The 25,149-nt window shown below is 36.2% G+C and overlaps 1 protein-coding gene across 2 annotated transcripts in view; it reads right to left on the bottom strand.

The window, feature by feature from the left end:
- Positions 1–25,149, bottom strand: part of LanA (laminin subunit alpha) — a 275,604-nt gene that overhangs the window by 108,831 nt on the left and 141,624 nt on the right. For both annotated transcript variants that reach the window (XM_069841346.1, XM_069841347.1), the window contains exons 20-26: positions 24,953–25,110; positions 20,732–20,888; positions 16,179–16,415; positions 14,802–14,964; positions 11,537–11,657; positions 6,378–6,542; positions 5,351–5,594 (exon numbers count right to left, since the gene is read on the bottom strand). In XM_069841346.1, the coding sequence (XP_069697447.1) occupies positions 5,351–5,594; positions 6,378–6,542; positions 11,537–11,657; positions 14,802–14,964; positions 16,179–16,415; positions 20,732–20,888; positions 24,953–25,110 (1,245 nt within the window). The remainder of the gene's footprint in view (positions 1–5,350; positions 5,595–6,377; positions 6,543–11,536; positions 11,658–14,801; positions 14,965–16,178; positions 16,416–20,731; positions 20,889–24,952; positions 25,111–25,149) is intronic.

Below are 25,149 nucleotides of genomic sequence, written 5' to 3'. Positions count from 1 at the left end.
GAGAACCACTATAACTTACAGTATGCAGTGTCAATAAAGTAGCAAGACGTCTGGAGATCAACAGCACAACAGTATGGCGAATCCTAAAGGGAAAACTTAAATTGTATCGATATAAAATGCTAATTTGTCGAAATGAAAGAAAGGGATAAAGTTGAAAGAAATGATTTTGCTAAGTGAATGATACAAATTTAGGTGGATTCACAATGGCTTGATAATGTCTTTCGAATTAATGTAGCACATATCCAAATCGACGGTGGTGTGAACAGTTATAATTGTACGATTTTGTCTTTAATAATCTGCATTCAGCTATCCAACAAGAACTTTGCGATTTGAAAGTTACTGTTTGGTGTAATTTCAAAAGTCATTTCATAATACGCCGTGGAAAAAACAAAAATAATAGCATTCTGTGGCAAAGAACCTGTACGAAGCAAAATTTATATAAATGTTAACATTTCAGAAAGGGTTAATGAATTCAATTATCTTGGCTTCAAGCTTTCCTTTCTACCTCATCTAGATATCTCACTAAAAATTTTTAAATTCAATAAATCTGCAGGCATCATCACAGTATAATGAAACCTTCTTTAGTCCAGAGACATACCCGCACTCGTCTGTACAAGACCTTAGCAAGACCTGTCCTTTGTTACGGCAGCGAAGTTTGGACCTTACGAAAAAGTGATGAAAATAAAATTACTGCCAGTGAAATGAAGTTTATGTGCTGAACAGCAGGATACACTAAATGGGATCATAAAAGAAATGAAGACATCTTACAAGAACTGGGAATGGAACCTGTACTGCAGTATACTGTATTCATCAATATCAAGACAACTGGTTTCACAATGTCAAGTGTATGCCTAGAACAAGAATTTCTTGAGTGATCTTGAACTACGGACTAAGAGGGAAAAGATCACTGGGTCGCCCTGTGAAGAGATGGCGGGAAAACTTTTGCAGACCAGAACAGTCCTTCTAGGACTATCACCTGTTAGGAAGATGATTTTATAATACGACCATACTTTTTTGAAGAGATAGAAGATGTACTAACAAAAAGTGTTGCAGTTAATGGACAACATTATTGGAATATATACAGGGTTAGTTAAAAGTCCCGCACCACCTAAATAACTTTTGAAGCAGTGGTTCAGCAACATGAAACTTGGTATGTGGGGATAACCATATACTAAGAACTCAATAATGGTATTACCGAGTTTTTTCTACTTCCGGTTTAACCGGAAGTAACTCCAACTCTCTTATTTTAAATGGAACACCCAATATATATTTTTTTTATTTTTGAATAGTGCTCATTAAGAGTTTTTCAAAAATTACCCACACTTGATACTTCTGTACAAATTCAGTGTTGATAAATCAAGAAAACAGAAAAGTGTATCGAATATTAAAATAATAAATGCACTACCTAAATAACTTTTGAAGCATACGGTTCAGTGATCTGAAACTTGGTATGTGAGGATAACCATATACAAAGAAGTCAATAATGGTATTACGAGTTTTTTCTACTTCCGGATTAACCGGAAGTAACTCCAACTCTCTTATTTTAAATGGAACACCCAATATATATATATATATATATATATATATATATATTTTTAATAAAGCTCATTAAGAGCTTTTCAAAAATTACCCACACTTGATACTTCTGTACAAATTCAGTGTTGCTAAATAAAAATTGGAAGTAGTGCAAGATATTCCTAAAGCCTGGTTAAATCATTTCTTAAATGGTTTCTCTGATCGAGTGACACATTGTAAAGCAGCTGAGGGCTACCAATTTGAACACATAATTTAGAAGGTGAGATAGCTTTGTTTTGTTTTTGTTAAGGAAGGAGTATTTTATTATTTTAATATTCGATACACTTTTCTGTTTTCTTGACTTAGCAACACTGAATTTGTAAAGACGTATTGAGTGTGGGTAATTTTTGAAAAGCTCTTAATGAGCACTATTCAAAAATAAAAAAAATATATTGGGTGTTCTATTTAAAATAAGAGAGTTGCAGTTGCTTCCGGTTAAACCGGAAGTAGAAAAAACTCGGTAATACCACAGTCTAATACTTACAGTCGCGCAACTTCAACACTTTTTTTGCCAACATTCGCGACACTAGCGCCCAAGCGGCAGGCAAGGCACTGGTAATAGGGTTGATGCAATTTCGTTCAGCCAGCACATGCTTTAAAGGGATGCGAGATGTTATAAACGTTTTAATCATGCGTCGGAACAAAGGCAATGTGTGCAATGACGAAAATTCCAGTAACAACAAGTTTAAATCTCCGAATTTGTCGTTCTTCAGATTCCCTAAAGACCAAGAGAAAATCACAAATCAGTCATAACCAATAATCCACGTTGTAGGTAGCCTACGTATTGTGTTCTATAAAACATTTATTAGTTATCAGTTACCTATTTGTATGTCAAAGTAGATACCTGTTACAGTATATTATTTTTTTGCAGAGATCATATGTGTAAATGTGTAACCATTCCGATTTTGGATAATGTATCTAGAGTTTTTAATGCAAGTAATTCCATAATTTTTGTATTCGTGTTTATTTATTTATATTTTTCAGAAGTTGAATGTTATATTGCATTCAAGTAGGGATCATGGTGTTAATTTTTCAAGAATTAATGGAGTATTGTAATCCTTTTGCGAAATATTCACTTCTTGAATAAATCCGGACTGTGTCGATAAAATTTCTGATGTGTTGGTGTAGATTCATGTGGCAGACGTATTAAGTTCTCAAGAAATAAAAGAGCCTTTTTAAATTTAATATGAAAAGAAATCTTTTCTGTAATAATTTGCATGACTGTTAACTGTTATTGGTGTTGATTTTACATTCCCAGTGATTATTTGAGCCGTTCAGAGCAGAAGTGGTGTTAAAGTAAAAATTCTGTAAAATACAGCGCAAAGTAGCAATTAATATATCCTTCGTGCTATTCACTGACTACTAATAGTTTAAATAAATTCAATATTAACTGCTACTTTGCGCTGTATTTTACAGAATGTTTACTTTAACCCTCATTACCCATTTTTGACTTACACCACTTCTGCTCTGAAAATAAAATTAGGCCTACATTTTCGGAGTTAATATTGAAGTTACAATTTTTTCAACAAAATTGTGTGTTCATTTATTTGTTCTCACCTACGTCATATTAACAGTAAGTGCATGTAAATTACGTATTATATAGGTAGGATAAGTTAAAATTAAGCTTATGTGTGAAAACTGGAAATGTAATGTAAAATGCGGTAAACTTGCCATAAAGATTTACACCATAATATCAGCACTATTTGTGACTCAAAATAATAAAGGAAATACCGGTTCTTAAGAAATGGAAAAATAACGAACTTCATAAATCAATGTCACATTAAGGTTTAAATCCTCCCCTTTTTTATTTTCAAGTTTACCTCAGCGGCCGAGTTTACCCCAATTTGTGATATGGAAAATAGTTAATTTCTCAGGAAATAGGGAGAGGAGTTCACCACGCGATGTACCCTACGACATATGGCCTACAATTTTGAAGCTACTAATTTTGACTCTTCTCACAGTAAACATAGAGTTCCAATGATTCATATATATATTTAGGAATGAATTGAATTAACCGTCCACGTACGAACAATTATATTATTTCAAAGCATGATACGTGATCAGGGCCAAGATTCAGTTGTAAGGAGCAGAAAGAATTACGTTTATTCCCAGCTTCTGAAACTTGTAGATTAACTGCGTGTGAAATTCTTCTAGGATTCTAAAGTAAAATTAATAAGAACATATACACTTACTGTATAGCATAAAAATATAAAATAAATTACGCAAAACCCGTTTTCTGATGTGTTATCATATGTCGTGTTCACACTGTTAACTTGCCTGCCGCTAGAGGGCTACTGTTGCGCCAGCTGTCAAATTTTGGCATATTTTATACGTATGAGTTGCGTGACTGTAAGTATTAGACTGTGGTAATACCATTATTGAGTTCTTAGCATATGGTTATCCTCACATACTAAGTTTCATATCACTGAACCGTATGCTTCAAAAGTTATTTAGGTGGTGCGTTTATTATTTTAATATTCGATACACTTTTCTGTTTCCTTGACTTAGTAACACTGAATTTGTATAGAAGTATCGAGTGTGCGTAATTTTTTAAAAACCCTTAATGAGCTTTATTCAAAAATAAAAAAAAATATATTGGGTGTTCCATTTAAAATAAGAGAGTTGGAGTTACTTCCGGTTAAACCGGAAGTAGAAAAAACTCGGTAATACCATTATTGACTTCTTAGTATATGGTTATCCTCACATACCAAGTTTCATGTCACTGAACCGTATGCTTCAAAAGTTATTTAGGTGGTGTGGGACTTTTAACTAACCCTGTATATTTCATGATTATGTGATACCAGATCTACGAGTTCAATACATCATATCCATGCAGAATGGTGCTCCTCCCCACATTTTAGCCCAGTAAAAGAATTTTCATGTAATACTTTTGGTGACCATACTCTGAGTAGACAATTTCATGTAACTTAGCCTGCAAGATTGCTAGATATTAACCCTGAGGATTATAGGCTATCTGAAGAAAATAACGTTTCTGGCCAGACGACAATTCATCAGTTGAAGGAATCACTCATGGGATGTGAAATCAGACAGAAAAAAAATTCGCATTTTTTAAAAGTAGGTAGTGCAATAGTTTTCATGATATTAAATGTTGAACGCAATATATTTTTCTGACTGTCAACTCTTTTGAGGAAGATTACTCATAAACTATTAAAGATAGGATCCCCAGATATTCACAATTGGAAAGATAATTTAAGTAGAGCAAAATTATAACTGTTTGAAGAATCCAATTATGTATATACATATACTTGAAATATATTTATAAAATTTGACCTATTTCCTCCGATCAAAAAAATATTTTGAAAGTCATTAGGGCTGCCTCTTCGAAGCAAAAGACGGATTGTGTTTCCAAAGCTTCGGGATCATTCCTGTAAGTATATTAAAAGGAAATTTATTTGCTTAGTTTTCGGAAGTTACACCTCAATTTTATGCAGTCATCCAGGACCTGCACTAACTGGTTCGATATCCACTATTGAGTCACCGTAGCCTCTGTGTTTTAACACAAACTATTTTCTAAAATTAAAATTCCCAAACAGCAAGATACTGTCAGATTGTCAAATACGTGTCAAGGAATAACCAACCTTCTGCCATCGAAGATAGAAAATCACTGCACAGTCTATTGATTAGTGCTCTCATAGTTCTTTAATTAAATTATATATTATTGTTGTTCTCATCTTTAGTTTCTAAATTACATTAAAAATCAGAGAGCCATTGATTCTCAGAACATGAGATAAAATAAGTCTACATAATCAAATACCATAAAGTCCAGTGGTATAGAAAATAGTATAGTTGAGTGCTCCTCCATATGCAGTGAGTTTGTTCCCGAGGTACACTGGTGGAGCAGAAAAGTATACTATATTGTTGAAAGTTTCATCAGTTGTCAAGTCCACTCCAATGTCCTGGCTTGAATCCAGTTTCTCTGGCTCAACTTCTAGCTCCTCAATGTTGACTGTTTTCTCAACATTTGCAGTTACTAGATTCCAGTCATCCATATCTAGCACCTGAAACACAACCATGAGATATGAGAAACACATCATATTATTTAAGAAGAGAAGTACAACAAATAAAACAGGACATACGGATTTCAACAAATTGTTGAAAGTTCTGGAGGAGTACGTGTTATTCAGAGTAACATGACTGATGTGGTTGATCAACGGAATTAAGTTACATTATTTAGCTCATTAATTCAACTTTGGTTTGTAATTACTTATCAAACCATAATCTGATGAATATTTATTATCACACTCTTTAATAATAATAATAATAATAATAATAATAATAATAATAATAATAATAATCCATAGCACTACAGCCTGTGAAGGGCCTAGACCAACTAGCCGGCTGCTGGCCTCACGCCCACATGTCAAAGCAGAGCTGGACAATCATCCAACCAGAATGGAGGTATTGTGTGGTTAGCACGATGATCCCCCCAGCCGTTATAGCTGGCTTTTGCAACCAGATTTCGCTACCTATTGTAGCTCCCCAAGTGCATCACTATGCTGTGTGGGCACCAGTCCCATACACTGGCCGAAATTTCAGAGAAAATTTCTTCCCCCATGAGGACTCGAACCAAGAGGTCCACATTGTGGCATTGAGAATACTTATTTCGTACTTCGTCACGTGAAATGTTTAGTGTTCTAGAATGCACGTGAAGCTTACGTAATTTATTGTCTGTATGTAGACTACTGTACTTAAAAATAATTACTGAATTACCAAAAAATAAAATTAACGAGTCAGAGCATAAATTATTATCCCTAAATTTGTCGAATCAATTGACAATTTACCTGGGCTCTGTATAGCTGTGAACTGGAGCAGCGTGTTGTCTTTCCAGAACAAAAGCATTTGGTACAGCCATCAGGATTCTGTTCTTGAATGTTGAATGTACCTTCCTTACACAAATCACATGCTTGTCCCTCAACATTAGGCTTGCAATAACACTCCGCTGAAAACTGAATTACATACACAACTATTAGTACCTGCTGATGCAGATAAACTTATGAAAGAGAATCGCATATTTCAACTCTGTTATTCTGATAAAATATTATAAAAATAAATTCGAACAATTGAAAATTCGTAACATTAACATCCCAAGTCACTATTTGAGTGGGAATTGTGTATGGGTTAAATTATTTTTAATCAATCTGGATAGTAATAGGCTACATAAACAAACAGAAAGGAACAAACTTCAATTCGCTAATTCACAACAGGAAATACATTAGGTCTACCAATCGAAGTACATAATAGATGGCAACGTATTTGCAAGCTGTCTGGAGAGAATTACTGAACAAGCATTTTCTTATAGGCCTAATATTCTCAGCTGTTTAAATCTCAGAAGTACTTAAATAAAATTCATTGAACTTTGTTAATCATCCTTCAAAATAAAACCTCGAAGCATTGGGTAAAACCACTGGATTAATAATTACAATTAATTGATGAACTAGTGGACTTACTCGTGTTAAATATGTAATATTTGTCCGGCTTACAGTTGTTTCCATGTTTCACGCACCATCATCAGAGCCTACTAGATCGCGGCGTCATCTCGAACTTCTCTGCCTGTTAGGAGGGTGTGTTTTATTGTTGGAAGGTGTTGAAGTGTGGAGTCGAATAGTGTGTGTGTACTGAAATTGATCTGTGTGTTGAGGATTTGATCGGGGTGTGTTTTAGTGTGTTTGTATATTTCGTATTGTTCTAGTGTGTTGAGTTTTTGGTTCTTGGATTGTGTGTGTAGGATTTCCATGTCCGTATTTATGTTATTGCATGTATGGTTAGTATTGGTTATGTGATCGGCGTATGTAGATGTATTGTGTCCTCTGGTTATAGCTTTAATATATACAATAACATAAATACGGACATGGAAATCCTACACACACAACCCAAGAACCAAAAACTCAACACACTAGAACAATACGAAATATACAAACACACTAAAACACACCCCGATCAAATCCTCAACACACAGATCAATTTCAGTACACACACACTATTCGACTCCACACTTCAACACCTTCCAACAATAAAACACACCCTCCTAACAGGCAGAGAAGTTCGAGATGACGCCGCGATCTAGTAGGCTCTGATGATGGTGCGTGAAGCACTGAAACAGCTGTAAGCCGGACAAATATTACATATTTAACATGAGTAAGTCCACTAGTTCATCAATCAATTATATTCAAGTGTTAAAAGTGGTGTACGCAAGATTCAAATTGGATAATAATTACAACGTATACTTCTTTATGTAAGTGTAACTCCTAGATCAGCATGCGATGTAATGCTGTAAATTACATATTATGGATCATTCTTAATGTCTTCATTAAAAAATGAGTTGCTTAATACACACAGGGTAGTATTACCTACAGATTTTACAAGAGCATAATTTAAATTTTTAATTTGGCACTCAAAAAAACTGCAGAATAATTCATAAACGTACTAAAGCAATATTCTTAATACTCTGTTCCAGTGTTAAATTTGCTCAATTTAAGTGTGCTGTTTCGAAACCATTATAATTACTCACTCGAAGTCGGTGTGTGACAGGTGCAAACAGACAATATGTGCTCTTAGTTTACTATTACTATATTACGAAACAAGTTTGTAATGTTATACTTTATGGCACGACTTCCTAATTTTGACGAGTGCAATAACTGTATAACATTATAAACGTGTTTCATTTGTTTGTACGACAGCATTATAAAATAATTAATAAAGAAATACGAGGCGTGTTCTTAAAGTAAGTTCCAAAAGGGTGCAGTAAGTAAACGGGAAGATATTTACAAACCATTTTTGTTGCATTTATCGAGTCGTGGCACAAGTCTTTCTATCCCCTCATTGTAGAATTCGCCCGCCTGCAATGTGAACCACCCCTGCACTGCTGTTTTCACTTCATCGTCGCCATCAAAACGTTGACCACCGAGGAACTTCTTGAGGTGCAGGAAGAGATGAAAGTCACTTGGAGTCAAATCCGGGCTGTAGGGGGGATGGTCAATTTGTTCTCAGCCAAATTTTGAGATGAGATTTTGGGTGTCATGAGCTGTGTGTGGCCGAGCGTTGTCATGAAACAACACAACTCCGTCGGCCAGCATCCCACGTCTCTTGTTCTGAATTGAGCGACGAAGCTTCTTCAAGGTCTGACAATAGGTTTCTCTATTAATGGTTTCACCCCGAGGCAAGAATTCGATGAGTAGGACTCCTTTTCTGTCCCAAAAAACAGTGCACATGATCTTGCGTGTTGCCATGGTTTGTTTGGATTTCTTTTTCCTTGGCATGCAGTGTGCCTCCATTCCATGGACTGCTGCTTCGATTCAGGTGTCATGTGAGACACCCAAGTCTCGTCACCTGTCACGATATGGTCAAGAAGCTCATCGCCTTGCTCACTGTAACGTGTGAGAAAGCTCAATGCACTGGAAGCTCGTTTGGTTTTGTGTTCCTCGGTGAGCATCTTGGGTACCATAACCATCGTGAGCACAATTTTCGATATCGTAATCGATCTGTCACAATTTTGTAGAGAACATTTATGGAAAATTCAAGGAAAGCGAAGAAATTGTGAACCTCCTGTCCTTATGAATTTTTTCATCGACAGCAAGCACCAAATCGTCATTGATCAAAGATGGCCAACCGGTACGCTGCTCGTCATGCACAGAGATGCGGCTCTCGTTGAACTTCCTAGCCCATCTCCTAACCATTCCATCATTAATGGCACCATCACAAAGTTGACGATGAATGTCAGCTGGTTTGATGTTTCTCACATTCAAGAAACGGATAACAGACCGCATCTCGCAGTCGGCGGGGTGCTTGATCACTTTAAACATTTCAACTGATCACAACTAACCACACACACGGACTGAAGCTCTGAAACTGCATGCACAGCTTGCCTGAGGACTGAAGAAGAAAACACGCATGCGCAAAATAACGATTGCAGCGATGCGAAGGCTATAATTGAAAACGGAACTTACTTTAAGAACACGCCTCGTAACATCAAATTTGTAATGATGGGTAGTTTGAAATCATGGTCTATGAAGGAAGGTTGCTATGACATCAATGATGTATTAAATATTATAGCAGAGCAAACCGTTTCATAATAGATTTGTTCCAGCATGGTTCAGAATCGATTCTGAATTACTGCTCATGCACAGAAGTTCAATGTGCATTCCAACATAACTTTGACTGATTCAGAATCGGTTCTGAACTCCCAGCTTTTTGTTCCAATGTGCTTTGGAACTCATTCAGAACAAATGAAATTGGTACTCGATTAAGAGCAGGAACGGGAATTCTGTACTGCACATCTTGAAAGAACAGTTCAAGAAACGTTCTAACAACGTACAATCTCGAGCTAGTTCTGAGGCATACTCAACTGGTGTAGGCATCAAAAGATGTATTGGTATTAGTTTGTGACGCATTCTGAATTGCTTGTTGAAATAAACCTCTTATTACTTTTATGGCACAAGTTAAGTCGTCATAGAAATCATGACGTTTTATGTAGAGATTAATTTTTTGGTCCTACAGAATTATCTGTGTTAGTTGCCATTTGTTATTAACAGAGAAAAATTCGCTCCGGCGCTGAGGATCGAACCCGGGTCTCCCAGTTCTATGCACTGGGCGCTCTAACCACAGAGCTACGCTGAAGTTCAACCAACTGCACCGGATCGAATCCTGCTCCTTTTCCCATAATGACCTTACTCCATGTTCGACTTATATATTGGCATATATTTTAAGTCAACAGTCATCACAGAACCAAAGGAGAAGGATTCGATTCGGTGTGGTGGGTTGAACTTCGGCGTATCTGAGTGGTTAGAGCGCCCACTGCATAGAACTGGGAGATCCGGGTTCGATTCTCGGCGCTTGAGTGAATTTTTCTCTGTCAATAACATGTTGTTTTAGTTGACATGGTAATATTTTATGGCAGTGGTACAATAATGTGGCTTTTTTTAAGTTTATTTATACATGCTACAACATCTGAGGTCAAATCGCATGTGTAGGATTTTTGCGTGTATGAATAGGCTGTTTTTACTATTCAACGCACTCCTGTTTTCTATTGTGTGTTACAGATGGCTTGTGTTCATGTAATTTTATTGATTTCTAGATTTTTTATTTATTCTTTTTTTTTTTTGTGTGGCATATCATGCACGATTTTCACTAACGAGAAAGACTGTTTATAATCCTGAATACAAAAAATAGCTTTAATACACCATTTCCGATAATAATAATTTTTAAATCATTGTGAGCTTTTATAATGATTGTGAGTTTTTATAAAAGGACACAGACATTATTTCACTTCTTGAATTACTGGATAAGTTATCATTCTGCACCATCTTTGTATTTTTATCTCATGTAATGTCTTTCATTTCTATTTCTACCCTTTTATTAAGTTCTACATTAGTGAAGTGCCTACTATGATGTCATGCAGTTACATTTTAAGTAGGATAAGAATGTTTATTAAGGTTAGTAATACACATTTCCTGGTTTATAAAATATTCCCCTTTAACTTTAGTACAGCTCGATTCAACATTATTGGCCCCTGTCCTTTGTTGTTTGGCTAGTGAGCGAGCTGTGTGTTGCGTCATAAGAAAGTAATTTAATCACAAATGTGAGGGAAGAGGGAAGAGGAAGAATGAAAGTAATATCTATGTTCGTAGCTGAGGGTCACTCATGTCAAGAAAATATAAGTCATCATGACATCGTTTAGTCAACAGACTTAATGGTTAGTAACGGGATGTGTGGAAGAATATTGTGTTTTTAAGGCGGAGTGTACTGCAACATGATAAGAAGGAAGTGTTCGGTGTTATGACTGCGCGGCCTGATCTGTGTGACCCAGCCCACCATTAGTGATGAGTAATTCACTCTTAGTCTATCTACTTACTTTTTCAGGGGCCAAAATCCCTGAATCAAGCTGTACACGCCTTAAAATTTCTATTTCATGCAGTACAATTTTCAAACTTCGCTTGTAAGGTACCTGATCACATATTTCATGTGTTGTTCCTCTGAGATCACAATCACACTGTTGGCAGTAAGGGAAACCATGGTGCCCTGCCATGCAACGATCACATGTCCTACCCATTACATTTGGTTTGCATCTGAAAATATAATAAGAATTTGTTCAGTTATAATAATGGAAAGATGTAGCATAATTTCGTATATGCTGTGAGGCAAAAACGAAAGCTATTCTTTTACTTCTTTGTTAAAAGACTAGGTACTAATTTCTTCAATACAAATAATACTGAAACTTCATTTCAAATATTTTCTTGTAATTGTAAACAAATTTAATTCATGATTTATGTAATATATTTTTCTTCATATATAGGTCTAATTTATAGTTTACTGTGTTTCACTTGAGCAAGATTTTCAATTAAATGGCTAATAAAGAAACTTGACTTAAAAAAATATGCCATAATTACGGTATACTGTTATAATATTTTGTCTGATTATACACAACATGACAATTGAATCAGTCATTTAAGAAAGGGCTCAATTCCACTTTTTTTCCAAATTGAGTTTTCTACGTCTATTTGTTCCTAGATGGTAGACCCATCTATTCAGTATGAAATGGACTCAATTCAGCAATATAGTATTGGAGAATCAAGCTGACCCATATATCGTTCATTTTAGAAATGGCTCAATTCCTGGAGTGGAGACCTTTCTAAACTGAATTCATCTGACATTTTGTGTCAGCATTTAAGAACTTATTTTATCTGACAGTAATAGATATAATAAACAAGATTATGTTCAAGCAATGCAATGCAAAATGGAGACAGTTACAGAAGTGTGTTTCTTCAGGCAAAAAATGACTCTCGACTCAGTGCCAGGAAAATTTATGAGATGTTTAAAGAGAAATATCTCGATACTACTTTAAATACTAGTACTATCTAAATTATTTCTATGACAATTTTAACAGGCCACAAATTGACACCTGCATAACTTGTGAAGAGCTTCTCGTTAAAATTAGAAGCCCTACTTTAAATGATCATGCTAGAACGGTGACAGCAGCAGAGCTCATGATTCATAAACGTAGACCCCACAAGTTCTTCACATGCATGAAACGGAGAAAAGAAAGGTGGCTGGAAAGTAACAGTGTCTTATCACTGTGCTTTGATTTCATACAAAATTTGGCTCTTCCATGCATCCGTGTGCAAGATGTATTTTATCTTAGACAACTTTGGGTTAATGTATTCAACATTCACAATATTGCAAATGGCCACTGTGTCATGTATGTTTATCACGAAGGATTAGTGAAGAAAAAAGGAAATGATGTGTGTTCATTTATTTTGGACTATATTAAAAATCACATGCCGAGAAGTGTTACTGAATTTAATTTGTACTCAGATGGATGTGTTGGACAAAATAAGAACCCTGGTATGGTTATAATGTGTGCTGCATTAGTTCAAACTCAAAAGTGTAACAAAATAACTCATTTCTTCCCTCTTAGAGGGGACTTAATTCTTGCGACAGGGACTTTGGCTCCATCATGAGTGGTTCAACTTCCAACGCATAAAGCTTATGACAGCAACGTGCCTATACATTTTAAAAAGATTACAGATTTGAAGAGACGTATGCGTTATATCCAACAAGAGCACAAAGGCTTCTATGAAGAAATTTTAGCTTAGCCTACATGCAGTGCTGATGTTATGAGTGAACTCATTGAAGTGTTTACTTCGGTAGTGTGAGACTAAAGTTAATTCAATGATACAAATTATTTTGTTTAATGTTTTGAACTAATTTTGATGTCTTTTTATTTAATAATATTGTAATTGCTACAAAAGAAATTATATAATAAACTTAACCATATCCATCATGTTAAATTTCAGTGCAGTCAGTTTTGAAAGGTCTCAACTCCATGACTTTCATCTTAAAATTACCGATATTTAATTAACGACAACACAAGGTTACACATAAAAAATATCAAACACTTCTAGTACAATAATTTAGACTAAAAAATAAATTAAAAGTAATACATTGTAAGAGAAAAGATGTTTTTTCGCTGTACTGAAAATTTTACTTTTTTGCCATTGAGCCCTTTCTTAAATGACTGATTCAATTATGAAATGAGCATTGTTGTTGTTTAGTCGAAGACAGATCTGAAAACCAACAAGGCACCACTCATAAGGCAACTAGGCCAGGAGATAACCATCAACTATTTCTCAGACATAAATACCTACAGTAGAACTTCTTTTTAACGAATCTCTAAGGGATTACTTTTCTTTTCTTTAAATAGGGGTTTTCCTTAGAACAGAGTTCACATAAAATGTGATGGAAAGGCTAAATAACTAGTACTAACATGTCGTTATTTAATTTTTTTATTGGGTTATTTTACGACGCTGTATCAACATCTAGGTTATTTAGCGTCTGAATGATATGAAGGTGATAATGCCGGTGAAATGAGTCCGTGGTTCAGCACCGAAAGTTACCCAGCATTTGCTCGTATTGGGTTGAAGGAAAACCCCGGAAAAAACCTCAACCAGGTAACTTGCCCCGAACGGGATTCGAACCCAGGCCACCTGGTTTCGCAGCCAGACGTGCTGATCATTTAATTAAGCCCTTAATTATTATTTACAATACATTTCATTATAATATTTTCTAACTTCACAAATGGTGAGGCACGAATGTTTTTCCATTTGGTTGAACCTAACCACACTGAAACTAGGCAGTGAAAATTTCTTTTTTCTTCTTCATTATTCAACATAATGAAGTAGTTAGCAAATCATGCTTTTTTACCACATGTGATAGTGTTATTTGAGGAACATCCCTTATTATTTTCACTTTCAGTCCCATAGTTCACTTCTTCCATTTACTCCCCATTATAATAATGCATAAACAGCATAAACTAGCAACAATAAAACTTGGAAACAGGATCCACACAACTTCTGAGAATAAAGCAAGCCAAGATATGCAAAGCAACAAGAACATAAAAAATGATAAAGAATAATGCTGCTGCATGGCACTGCATTACTATCAATTGAGATGTGTTATTGAATATCCTGGTACTATTGATTATTTATAGAATGTCAAGGTGATATTTCAGGCTTCGTTATCACAAAATCCACTTGAAAAGTATTCCTTCAAAGGAGGATTTTCCTTAAATCGGGTTTCCTTAAAAGCGGGAATTAATTACATTATTCTTATGGTAATTTGGCTGGGACTTAACAGATTATTCTTAAAAAATGGGAACGTTAAAACGGGGTTTTACTATATTTTCTTCTTTTACAGGAATTAATTATACTTACTCGCAGCTGCCATTAAAGAGATCACATTGTAAGTTCCCACGCGCTACACCCAATGGCACACAGTTGCACTCCTCGCAACCAATTATCGGATCAAATCCATAAGTGTACGCAATACACTGGTTACACTTTTCACCTGTCACCCTCGGTGGACAAATACATTCCCCTACAAGCACAAAAAAGACATTCTTTACCAAAAGTAATTAATATCCTTACCGGTATTTCTCAAAATCCGTATGGCTCAGTAATCAACTAAAGCAAGGCCATTTTCTGCTAGAATGTTCTGGAACGACATTTTGTAACCTTGTCTCAAAAATTGCTCTACTAACACCCAAATTACAATCGTCAATCAGTCTAGTATCTAAAGCATCATAAGAAGTATGTAACTGGTTTATTAGTTAATTTACAGTGTTTCATCTAGATCGCAAAAAGTGGCGAACTAATTCATTTAAGATATTTCTTTCTCCACTAATTCTGTAACAGTTTTATTTATTGTTACCTGCCACTGTAACAACGTCAGTGATATGAATGGATAGTTTGGTTCAGAGAGAAAAAAAGTCAAAGACCAATTTTTAACATTTTAAATTATACATACATGTGCAAATTATTAGACTCAGTACCACATTTTTTACATTTTCATAATTATCATGAATTACTGGCCACAAAATAATTCTGTAGGACTCTTTTTTCCACAACTGAGGGACTGGTTCCGTGATGGTGAATGTGTCTTCATGCAGGATGGAGCACCCTGTCACAAAGCCAGATCAGTAACTAATTTTCTGGCTGAAAATAATGTAGACGTCCTTCCATGGCCAGGTAACAGCCCAGACGCAAATCCAATTGAAAATCATTGGTCTATCATAAAGAGAAAACTAAAAAAAAAAACGACGATTACCATCAAGGTGGACCTCATAGAATCACTTATCCAAATATGGCACAGGGATGAAGACTTCAGGAAACAATGTGAAAATCTCATGAACAGCATGCCAAACCGCATAAAATTGATGATAAAAGAACAAAGGATTTCATACTAAATATTAATTGTTGCAAACAGTGTGTAATAATTGAGTTTTGTAGAATAAATGTTACTTGAATCATATATATTATTGTTTGAGTTTAATAATTTGCACACGTCTGTATGTATAATTACAATATGTAGTGAGTGAGTGAGTGAGTGAGAGAGAGAGAGAGAGTGAGAGTGAGAGTGAGAGTGAGAGTGAGAGTGAGAGTGAGAGTGAGTGAATGAGTGCGTGTGCGTGCGTGCGTGTGTGTGTGTGTGTGTGTGTGTGTGGTTGCATGCATGTGCATGGAATTCGTAAACATAATAGACCAACAGCCCAATCTGGGATGTAGATAATGATAATGACTTAGTGTCCATACCTGTGTAAGTTTCACAAAGTGCTGTTGAAGGACAATCACAGGGCTTGCAATCAGGGAAGCCATAAAAACCAGTGCGGCATGCTTCACATTGTCGCCCAATAACGTTTGGCTTACAAGGACATTGGCCACCAAATTTTTCACATTCAAAACTGAGAGACCCATAAAAGTCACACTGACATGGCAAAGCTCCATTATTGTAATCTGCCGTCAGAGAGAACACTGCATCTCGGCAGAAACCTGAAAATAAAATTTATATTAATAACAATATCCAATCATTAACTATTTAGCCTGCTCAGTTTCATTTATTTCTTTGTATATTTAATTATTTGCGTATTTATTTCTCTGGTTTTCTGTTTGTGTGGTGGTTGTTTATTTATTTTCAAGTACTGGAAAATAAAAGGTGTTAAACAAAATATTGATTATGATCTTAACACCTAATTCTCTCACATTTATCATACTCTTAACACACAATTCTCTCACATTTTTCATACCAACATTGCTTCATAAATGTGATAGTAACATAACAGAGGTATAATATGTCTCATTGTTTCACATCTATTAATCAAACCATGTATGATGAGTATATAAAATTTAGTGTACTTTGTTAAGTATGAACCTAAAACAAATTATAATGTAAGAAAAAACCTTAATTCAAAATCAAAGGTAAAAGAGAAAAATCAAGAACGCAATTTTCACAATTACGTGGAAGATATATGGTATGAGACCCCACCAGGAATCAAATCTGGGCCAGCTAGTCTGAAAACAGACACGCTACCACAGAGCTAACTCGGTGAATAAACTAGAGATCCATAAGGTACTTTTTTTTACATCATCTGTTTGAGGAATGAATTGCTTGTTCTCTATTGTTTACAGGAGTTTAAAGATAAGACTGTTTGAATTGGTGAAGTTTATGAGTGGCAGTGGCCTGCAAATGAGACTAAAAGAAATGTATAAACTTCCTAAACTGATTGCCACAATTCCTACAACAGCTACGGCTAAACATTTTCTGCGCTGATGAGGATGAATATGTACTGCAGTCCAACTCAAGGACAAGAAAGTTCATCTTCGCTAGCAGTGTTGTCAATTGAGAAAGCTTTACTTGATGACTTAAAAATTCGACTGCATTTTATGATAATGTGTGAATCGACGTTTAATTACAGCTCCTGTATATATCTAATATTGAAATGAATGGTTGTTATTATGGCTATTAAATCAGATGTAGAAGGTAAACTGGATATGGTCGATTTGCGCAGTGAAAGCGTAATAATAATCAATACAGTACTTTAAACAACATGATATATAATTTAACTGAAGTATAAAAGAATTACAAATATGCACAATGAAGTGATTAACATGAGTTAACAGAACATGTATGGTGAAAAATAATAACAACGATAACATTAATGAATACTCAGACTAACACTTAATGGCTGCCCATTCATACAATACATCCTATCAGGCTACTTCCAGCACGAAGCCATGTATGATATATTAATTATAATTATGGCGTAAACTAATGAGATGAGGAAAGTAAATTGAATGATATCAAAACAGCCAGTCAATATTATACCCATTTAATAAATCTCTGTTCATACTCGAAACACATCCCTGTGACCTGGAACTTTCTAGAATGATACCTTACAATCAACACGTAACTTCCCCCTACTCGAAATTTCGTAGAACTCTATCGCTACTCTCCATGACAGCATACACAACACTATTTCCTTATCAAACAACAACCCTCAAACAATATTCTCCATCTATTATCTTCAATAACCATTATGCCACCAATATAATCTTCATTATATGATTATGCCGAAGCAGATTTCCGAGAGAATTAAATAATATCTTTCACTATTAACAACATGACTATGGCGACAACAAATTTCCAAATATATTGACTAATATCTCTCCTCACTGAGAGCACAATATTAAAGAATAGCTCTCACTGTTAACAACATGACTATGCCGACGACAAATTTCCAAAAGACTCTGAATATTGAATGTATGTTAACTAATGACTAGGCGAAGTATATATACTGAAAGATCACTATCAATGCTAACTACATGACTACAGCAAGCAGATTTCCGAGCATCCTGAATATTTAATATATGAACATATGAATATATATATTTATTGAACGATCGGTATCACTGCTAACTACACAACTATGGTGAGGCAGATTTCCAAGTGTCTGAATACTAAATATTATGTTAACTAATATGTTTCACTGTTAACTACATGACTACAGCGAGGCAGATTTCTGAGTGTCTGAATACTAAATATTATGTTAACTAATATCTTTCACTATGAACTACGTGACTATGGCGAGGCAGATTTCCGAGTATATTAACTGACTAGACAAAGTATATATTGAATGATCACTATCGCTGCTAACTAAATGACTACAGTGGGGCAATTTCCGAGTATATCGCAATACTGTTAACTACATGACTACGGCAAGGCAGATTTCCGAGTGTCGTAGCAACCTAACTATCCAAGAAACCTCGCTTTCGCCCTCTCTTGCATACCCATCATACAATGCTGCCCAATAGGAAAAAGAGATGGTAAATGCCCGCAGTATAGGTGGAGCCCATGTGGAATAAGCTGTTCAAGCGATCGAGCCGGCGTGCACGGCTCATGTGATACAGAAGTTTATTTAGAAGAACAGGAGGACAGACTTTATATTCAAGTGAAAAAGTGTGTGTACGTATGTGCGGGTGCGGGTGTGCGCATGTGCGGGTGTGCGCGTGTGCGGGTGTGCGCGTGTGCGGGTGCGCGCGTGTGCGGGTGTGCGCGTGTGGGTGTGCGCGTGTAGGTGTGCGCGTGTGAGTGTGCGCGTGTGCGGATGCGGGTGTGCGTGTGCGGGTGCGCGTGTGTGGGTGTGTGCGAGTGCGGGTGTGCGCGGGTGCGGGTGTGCGCGTGTGCGGGTGTGCGCGTGTGCGGGTGTGCGCGTGTGGGTGTGCGCGTGTGCGGGTGCGCGCGTGTGCGGGTGTGCGCGGGTACGGGTGTGCGCGTGTGGGTGTGCGCGTATGCGCGTGTACGGGTGTGCGCGTGTGGATGTGCGCGTGCGGGTGTGCGCGTGTGGGTGTGCGGGTGTGCGCGTGTGGGTGTGCGGGTGTGAGTGTGCGCGTGTGGGTGTGCGCGTGTGAGTGTGCGCGTGTGCGGGTGTGCGCGTGTACGGGTGCGGGTGTGCGCGTGTGTGGGTGTGCGCGTGTGAGGGTGCGGGTGTGCGAGTGTGCGCGTGTGCGGGTTGCGCGTGTGCGGTTGCGGGTGTGAGCGTGTGCGGGTGCGGGTGTGCGTGTCAAATACCTACCCACTTTACTTGCATGATTCATGTTCGTCAAAAGTGGTTATGATGATTAATTGCTTCGATTAATTACTCCATGACACATTTCCAAGTAAGTTTATACAGTGTGTCCCAATTAAACTGTCCTACTTTCAAATTGTGGTAACAAATAATGTGAGCAGATTTTTGTGTTTTCTAGGTGGCATATGGTAAGGTACCTCTTCAAGTTTTGGCGATTTTTTTTTTTCACAAGCAATGACAGGTAGCAGTTTTGACAGTAGTAAGTGTGAAAATGGCTTCGGATGCAGAGAAATCTCAAGTTGTGTGGCTCATTATGGTGCAACGACACTTCCATGTGTGTGTAATAGGTGCCCATTTGATGTGAAAAGAATTAAAGTATGGAAAGCTAAGAATGACTAAGAGGCATGATGGTGGCTACTCGAGGATGTCTGAATGAAGAAAATGTGCAGAGTATCACCAACGCATTTGAAAGAAACCACCAGAAATCCATTCGTATTCTTGATTACTTCCTGTGGGGTATGTCAAGGATAAAGTGTATGTGACTACATTGAGAACCTTGCAGCAGCTACGTGAGCACATTAGAGCTGACATCATAACGGCCACATCAGACATGCTGTAGGCAACTTAGCATCAAAATGAATAACATCTGGACTTTCTTCATGTGTCTTCTGGACACATTTGGAGGGGATCTGATTTTTTTGTAAGAACTTGGTGACTGTTGCTTTCAATGCGAGTAAGTTTTATTTTGATACATCATATATCGCCAAAGATACAGACCAATGAAATTAGGGTGTTTCAATTGAGACACTCTGTATTTCAGTTGCATTATGTAAATATATTTATTGTGTTTAGATAATCTCTTGGAATATGTAATGGGCTTTTTAATAGTGGATACTTATTTTTTTTATTCACATCAAAAATAAATATTGTGACTATGTTGTTTAGAGATAAAGATATTATTATAAGTATAACTTTAACCATGCCCAAACATTTTTGCCAGGATTCGTCATGTTCATGCTTTCATTACAATGCTACTTTGATATGCCATTATAACTAAGTACCGGTATCAAAATAGAAATACCACTTGCTATTACAGAAACATTTAAACGCTACACTTTACTGAAGTAATGTTCCTTTGACTACACATATTGTGAAACTATGAAAAATATACCGTGTCCGTAAAACTCATTATCTTTTACATTGCATTCGTTGCACAATATGAAAAAAATGTGACTATGGTACCTTCAGTAAAATTGTCCACAAAATAGTGATTTTGTCCGCACTCTTTGATAAATGTCCCAGTATGGTCCACAGGTTCTTCAGCCAACACATTTTCTGAGTAATGTTCTTCTGGAATCACCAAAACATAATCGAGCCACACTCCTTTGTGACTTGCTTCCTGTAATGAAAAATGTTTAAGATTTCAGCATTGTAGAACACTTTGGAGAGATTACTGTAATGAAAGAGCTATGATTCAATTTCGTTACAATACCAGGTTCTTCAAAAACTAAATAATACTACAAACTTGTCATTTTCAAATTTGGAAAAGGTGATGGTGTATTTCGTTATAAGTGACTAATCTTATACATGGATAGCAAGGTCCTGAACTATAAACTACACATCTTCATGATAGATTAAGTAATTGCTTCAATATAAAAAAGGTTCATGAAAGAGATATTATGGAAAAAGAATAAATATGAAGCAGAAAAATCATATAACTTATTCACTGAAATATGGAGTAGCTTTTACAAATCTCAACTTACCTTTTGAAACTAAAGAATTACTATTGTCTTTGGCATACGGTACCATACCAGCACTACAATTGATATGATAAAAATAATATGAGGGCTATTCAGAAATCAACTTCTGATTGTCGATTGTGGATTGCTAGATCATTGCAGGAAGATGGTGCTTGCACAGTAGTCACGAATAAAGACATAATAATCTTCCCTTGCATCGCGCACTCATTTCCGTTCAGTAGTCTGTGAGAAACAGTTGTTCATAATGGACGCAATTATTACTCATCCCACAAGTTGTGAGGTCCGTTCAGTTATTTGATTTCTTCACGCAGAAAAAGTTAACGCTACTGAGATTCACCATTGACTGTGTCGTGTTTATGGCAACATTATGAGTGATAGTGCTGCACGGGATCGGTGCAGAAAATTTAAGAATGGGCGTGACGATTTACATAATGAGGGAGGTCAAGGATGACATTCAATTGTGACTGATGAACTCATTCAACAAATTGAACAATCTGTGCGTGAAAGACGTCGTTTCACAATTTCTGAACTCTCTGAAAATTTCCCACAAATTTCAAGGACAAGTCTCTATGAAATTGTTATGGCAGGGCAGGTTTCCACAAATTTTGTGCACAATGGGTGCCGAAAAATCTCACTGACCAGCACGAAGCTCAGAGAATGACTTCAGCCTTAATGTTCCTTCAGTGTTACCACAATGATGGTAATCAATTTCTGGAGAGATTCGTGACAGGAGATGAGACATGGGTACAGTTCGTGAATGCTGAGACCAAAGAACTGTCAAAGCAGTGGATGCACACCCAATCCCCAAACAAGCCAAAAAAATTCAAACAAATATTCTCGAACCGAAAGATGATGGCTACAGTTTCTTGGGATCATAAAAGAGTATTGTTGACAGAGTTTACGGTAACTGGGACCACAATATGCCACAGATATTTATTGTGAAATGCTAAAGAAGCTTCGAAGAGCAATCCAAAACAAATGCCGCGGATTGCTCTCCAAGGATGTCATTCTTCTTCATGACAATGCGAGGCCCCATACTGCTGCTCGCACAAAGGTTTTATTGGACAAGTTCACATGGGAAACTTTCGAACATCCCCCTACAGTCCAGACTTGGCGCCGAGCGATTACTGTACCACCTCTTTCCCAAGATGAAGAACTGGTTAGCCACTCAGCTCTTCAATGACAACGAGGAGCTCATGGACAGAGTGAAAACCTGGCTGAGTACACAGGCGGCATTCTTTTATGAAGAAGGAATACACAAGCTAGTCCCACGCTATGACAAGTGCTTGAATTTATACGGTGACTATGTTGAAAAATAGTGTCGCTATCCAGGAACGTTTTCCAGGCAATAAATAGTTTGTAACATTGTTTGTGTGTGTGTGTTTTTTTTTTGTAGCCAATCGAAAGTTGATTTCTGAATAGCCCTCGTAATTATTCGAAAATCTGTACATATTTACTTTACATAATTTCTGTATTTCTTATTTAACTAAGCTCTAATTTCAACTAAAAAGTAAGGAAATTTTGAAAATAAAACCTAGTATGCAGAAAGGCGCTGTCTACAACACAACCACTTTCTTTGACTCTACTTTACCAATTGTTCTCAAGCATTCCTATATTATTTTCAATAAAAAGTCCTTCCCATAAAGAATGCACAAAATTAAATTTTGCAAATCTTGTCAGATATGTGTCAAGAATAAAGGGCGGAAGAATATAAAGAACAGTTTGGCAACATATGAAATTCTTACTCCCAAAACATGAAAAAATATGACATTTTCTTGAAAAAAATATTCACAATACGAAATGAATGTCTGTTAGTGTTGTCAACCTCAACACCTGTAAGTTTGTTACAAAAATACCGAAATTCAGCTACAAATACTAAAATTAAGCTGCACTCAAAACCAGAAGATGTCATATAAACAAATAACAATAAAACATAAGCCCCCGATTTTAAAGACTAGCTCTTACCACGAATATCTATCTCACTGTCAACTTGTAGTAACATTTTGTGCAAAATATTGTAAACAATGTGTCAACAGAAGTCTACTCATAAAGAGCGGTACATCTGAAAATGGTTTAGAGAGAGTCCTTGCTACAGATTTGAAGTTGAAAGACGGATGAATTGGAGGTGTCATTTATTGAGGTGACACCGGATTATTTTTGTTGGGTAGATAATCCCTTAAAAAAAAAAAAAAAAAAAAAAAGAAAGAAAGAAAGAAAGAAAAAAAAAGCAAATGTGTACGCAAATTCACAAATACAGCAATTCCTCAGTTAGGTAACAGACGCTATTCACATAGCTGGAGAGTAGAACTGAAAACAGTAATGCTTTCCTCGCTATAAATGAGGGTCAGTGTTTGGAATTGAGTCCGTAACCTCGACTGACCTCCATATTTTATATGTTTTTGTAATTTTATTGAGGACACCTCACAGCTATTAAAGTGTGAGAATATAAATTTGATACAAGAATGTGTTTACACATAAAGGTGAGTATTCTCAGATGGTCACTCAATCGAATCTCATTTCGGCTATATTTAGACATTTGACTACGACCATTCTGCTGCACGCTATGTGACTAAAAATTAAGCTACCGGTACATTTAGCCACATTCAACTATGGTTGACAACACTCGGGTCTGTACAGCATACTGGGAACTGGCTATGATATTATAATAGGTTGCTTGTGATTGGAAATAATTTGAACATGGTACGACACTGGATATGACATATGTCGTTAGTTCTTTAATAAAATCGAAGCTTGTCTCCAAAACCTTCCAGTAGGTTAGAAATGCATCAAAGGAATACTGATGCTGAGCAGTATGAACAAATCTTGATATTTGTTCGTAATACGAAAATTTTTACAAAATATTATGAAATATTAAAAAATAAATATCCCCCAGTTTGATTCTACTCATGACGAAACATAAAAATTATGATTTCCAATACTCTACGATTAATGGCGTAAAATCTGAAATTGCATACTGCTCTACCATGCAAGCAACGAAATTCAGGAAACAGATAATCAGTCACCATTACTGAAGAAAGTAGTGACATTGCTTACAGACTTCAAATGTATGCATTTTTGGGCTTTCATGGTGACTGTGGTCAGAATTATGCTTTTGAATATCCCACTGTTTCCTCGAACTTGACATTAGCAATGTTTCAGATCTACATATAGGTTCCATCAGCAGGGCAGAGAGGTATGACCAGACAGTTGCCTATTCTGTAGGGCTTGTTACATCTGGTTACATAATTAATTCTGGATTAATAATACTGATTATTTTATTTATTAATATTTTATTAGCACAGAGAAGAAAAATCTAATCATTGGGTCTCAAAAATAAATAGTTAACTAATACAATCTGTGGAATATTACCCATAGTTAGGGAATGAAAATAACGCAATTGCGATAAATGCGATAAAAATGCACTAGGTGTGTATAATGTTCTTGAAAATTTATAAAATAAGATTACAATAAGTTCTAAATTCGTTGTTCATCCACTGAATGTGCAACAGCCTCGACATACATTGACTCATTTTCTTAGAATGTTTGAAAATAGCACTTATATCTTTATTTACTTCAAATCTTCAAATAACAAATGATAATATTGATTCATACAATTTAAGCAGTTAAGGATCAAACAGAAAAACTGTGAACATTCAAAATATCATTGTATGATTGATAATTGTTCCTAAAATTCTGAACAAACCTTCAATGTAAAGACGAAGTTTTCTGTCAGTTGAAAGAAAGAATTTCCATCAGCCTGTCTGACAATGGAGCGACATCCTGAATTAGAGGGGCAATGTTGAACAGGAAGTTTTGCTTCGTAGAACTGACCATTATGTACCAAAACTTCCATATCAAATTCTGGAAGAAAAAATTATATATACATGAGTTGATTCTGAT

Source organism: Periplaneta americana, chromosome 12 (genome assembly GCF_040183065.1).
Source record: "Periplaneta americana isolate PAMFEO1 chromosome 12, P.americana_PAMFEO1_priV1, whole genome shotgun sequence".
Lineage (NCBI taxonomy): Eukaryota > Metazoa > Arthropoda > Insecta > Blattodea > Blattidae > Periplaneta > Periplaneta americana.
The sequence above is the reverse complement of the archived record's forward strand: the minus strand, read 5'-3'. Positions and strand labels throughout refer to the sequence as shown.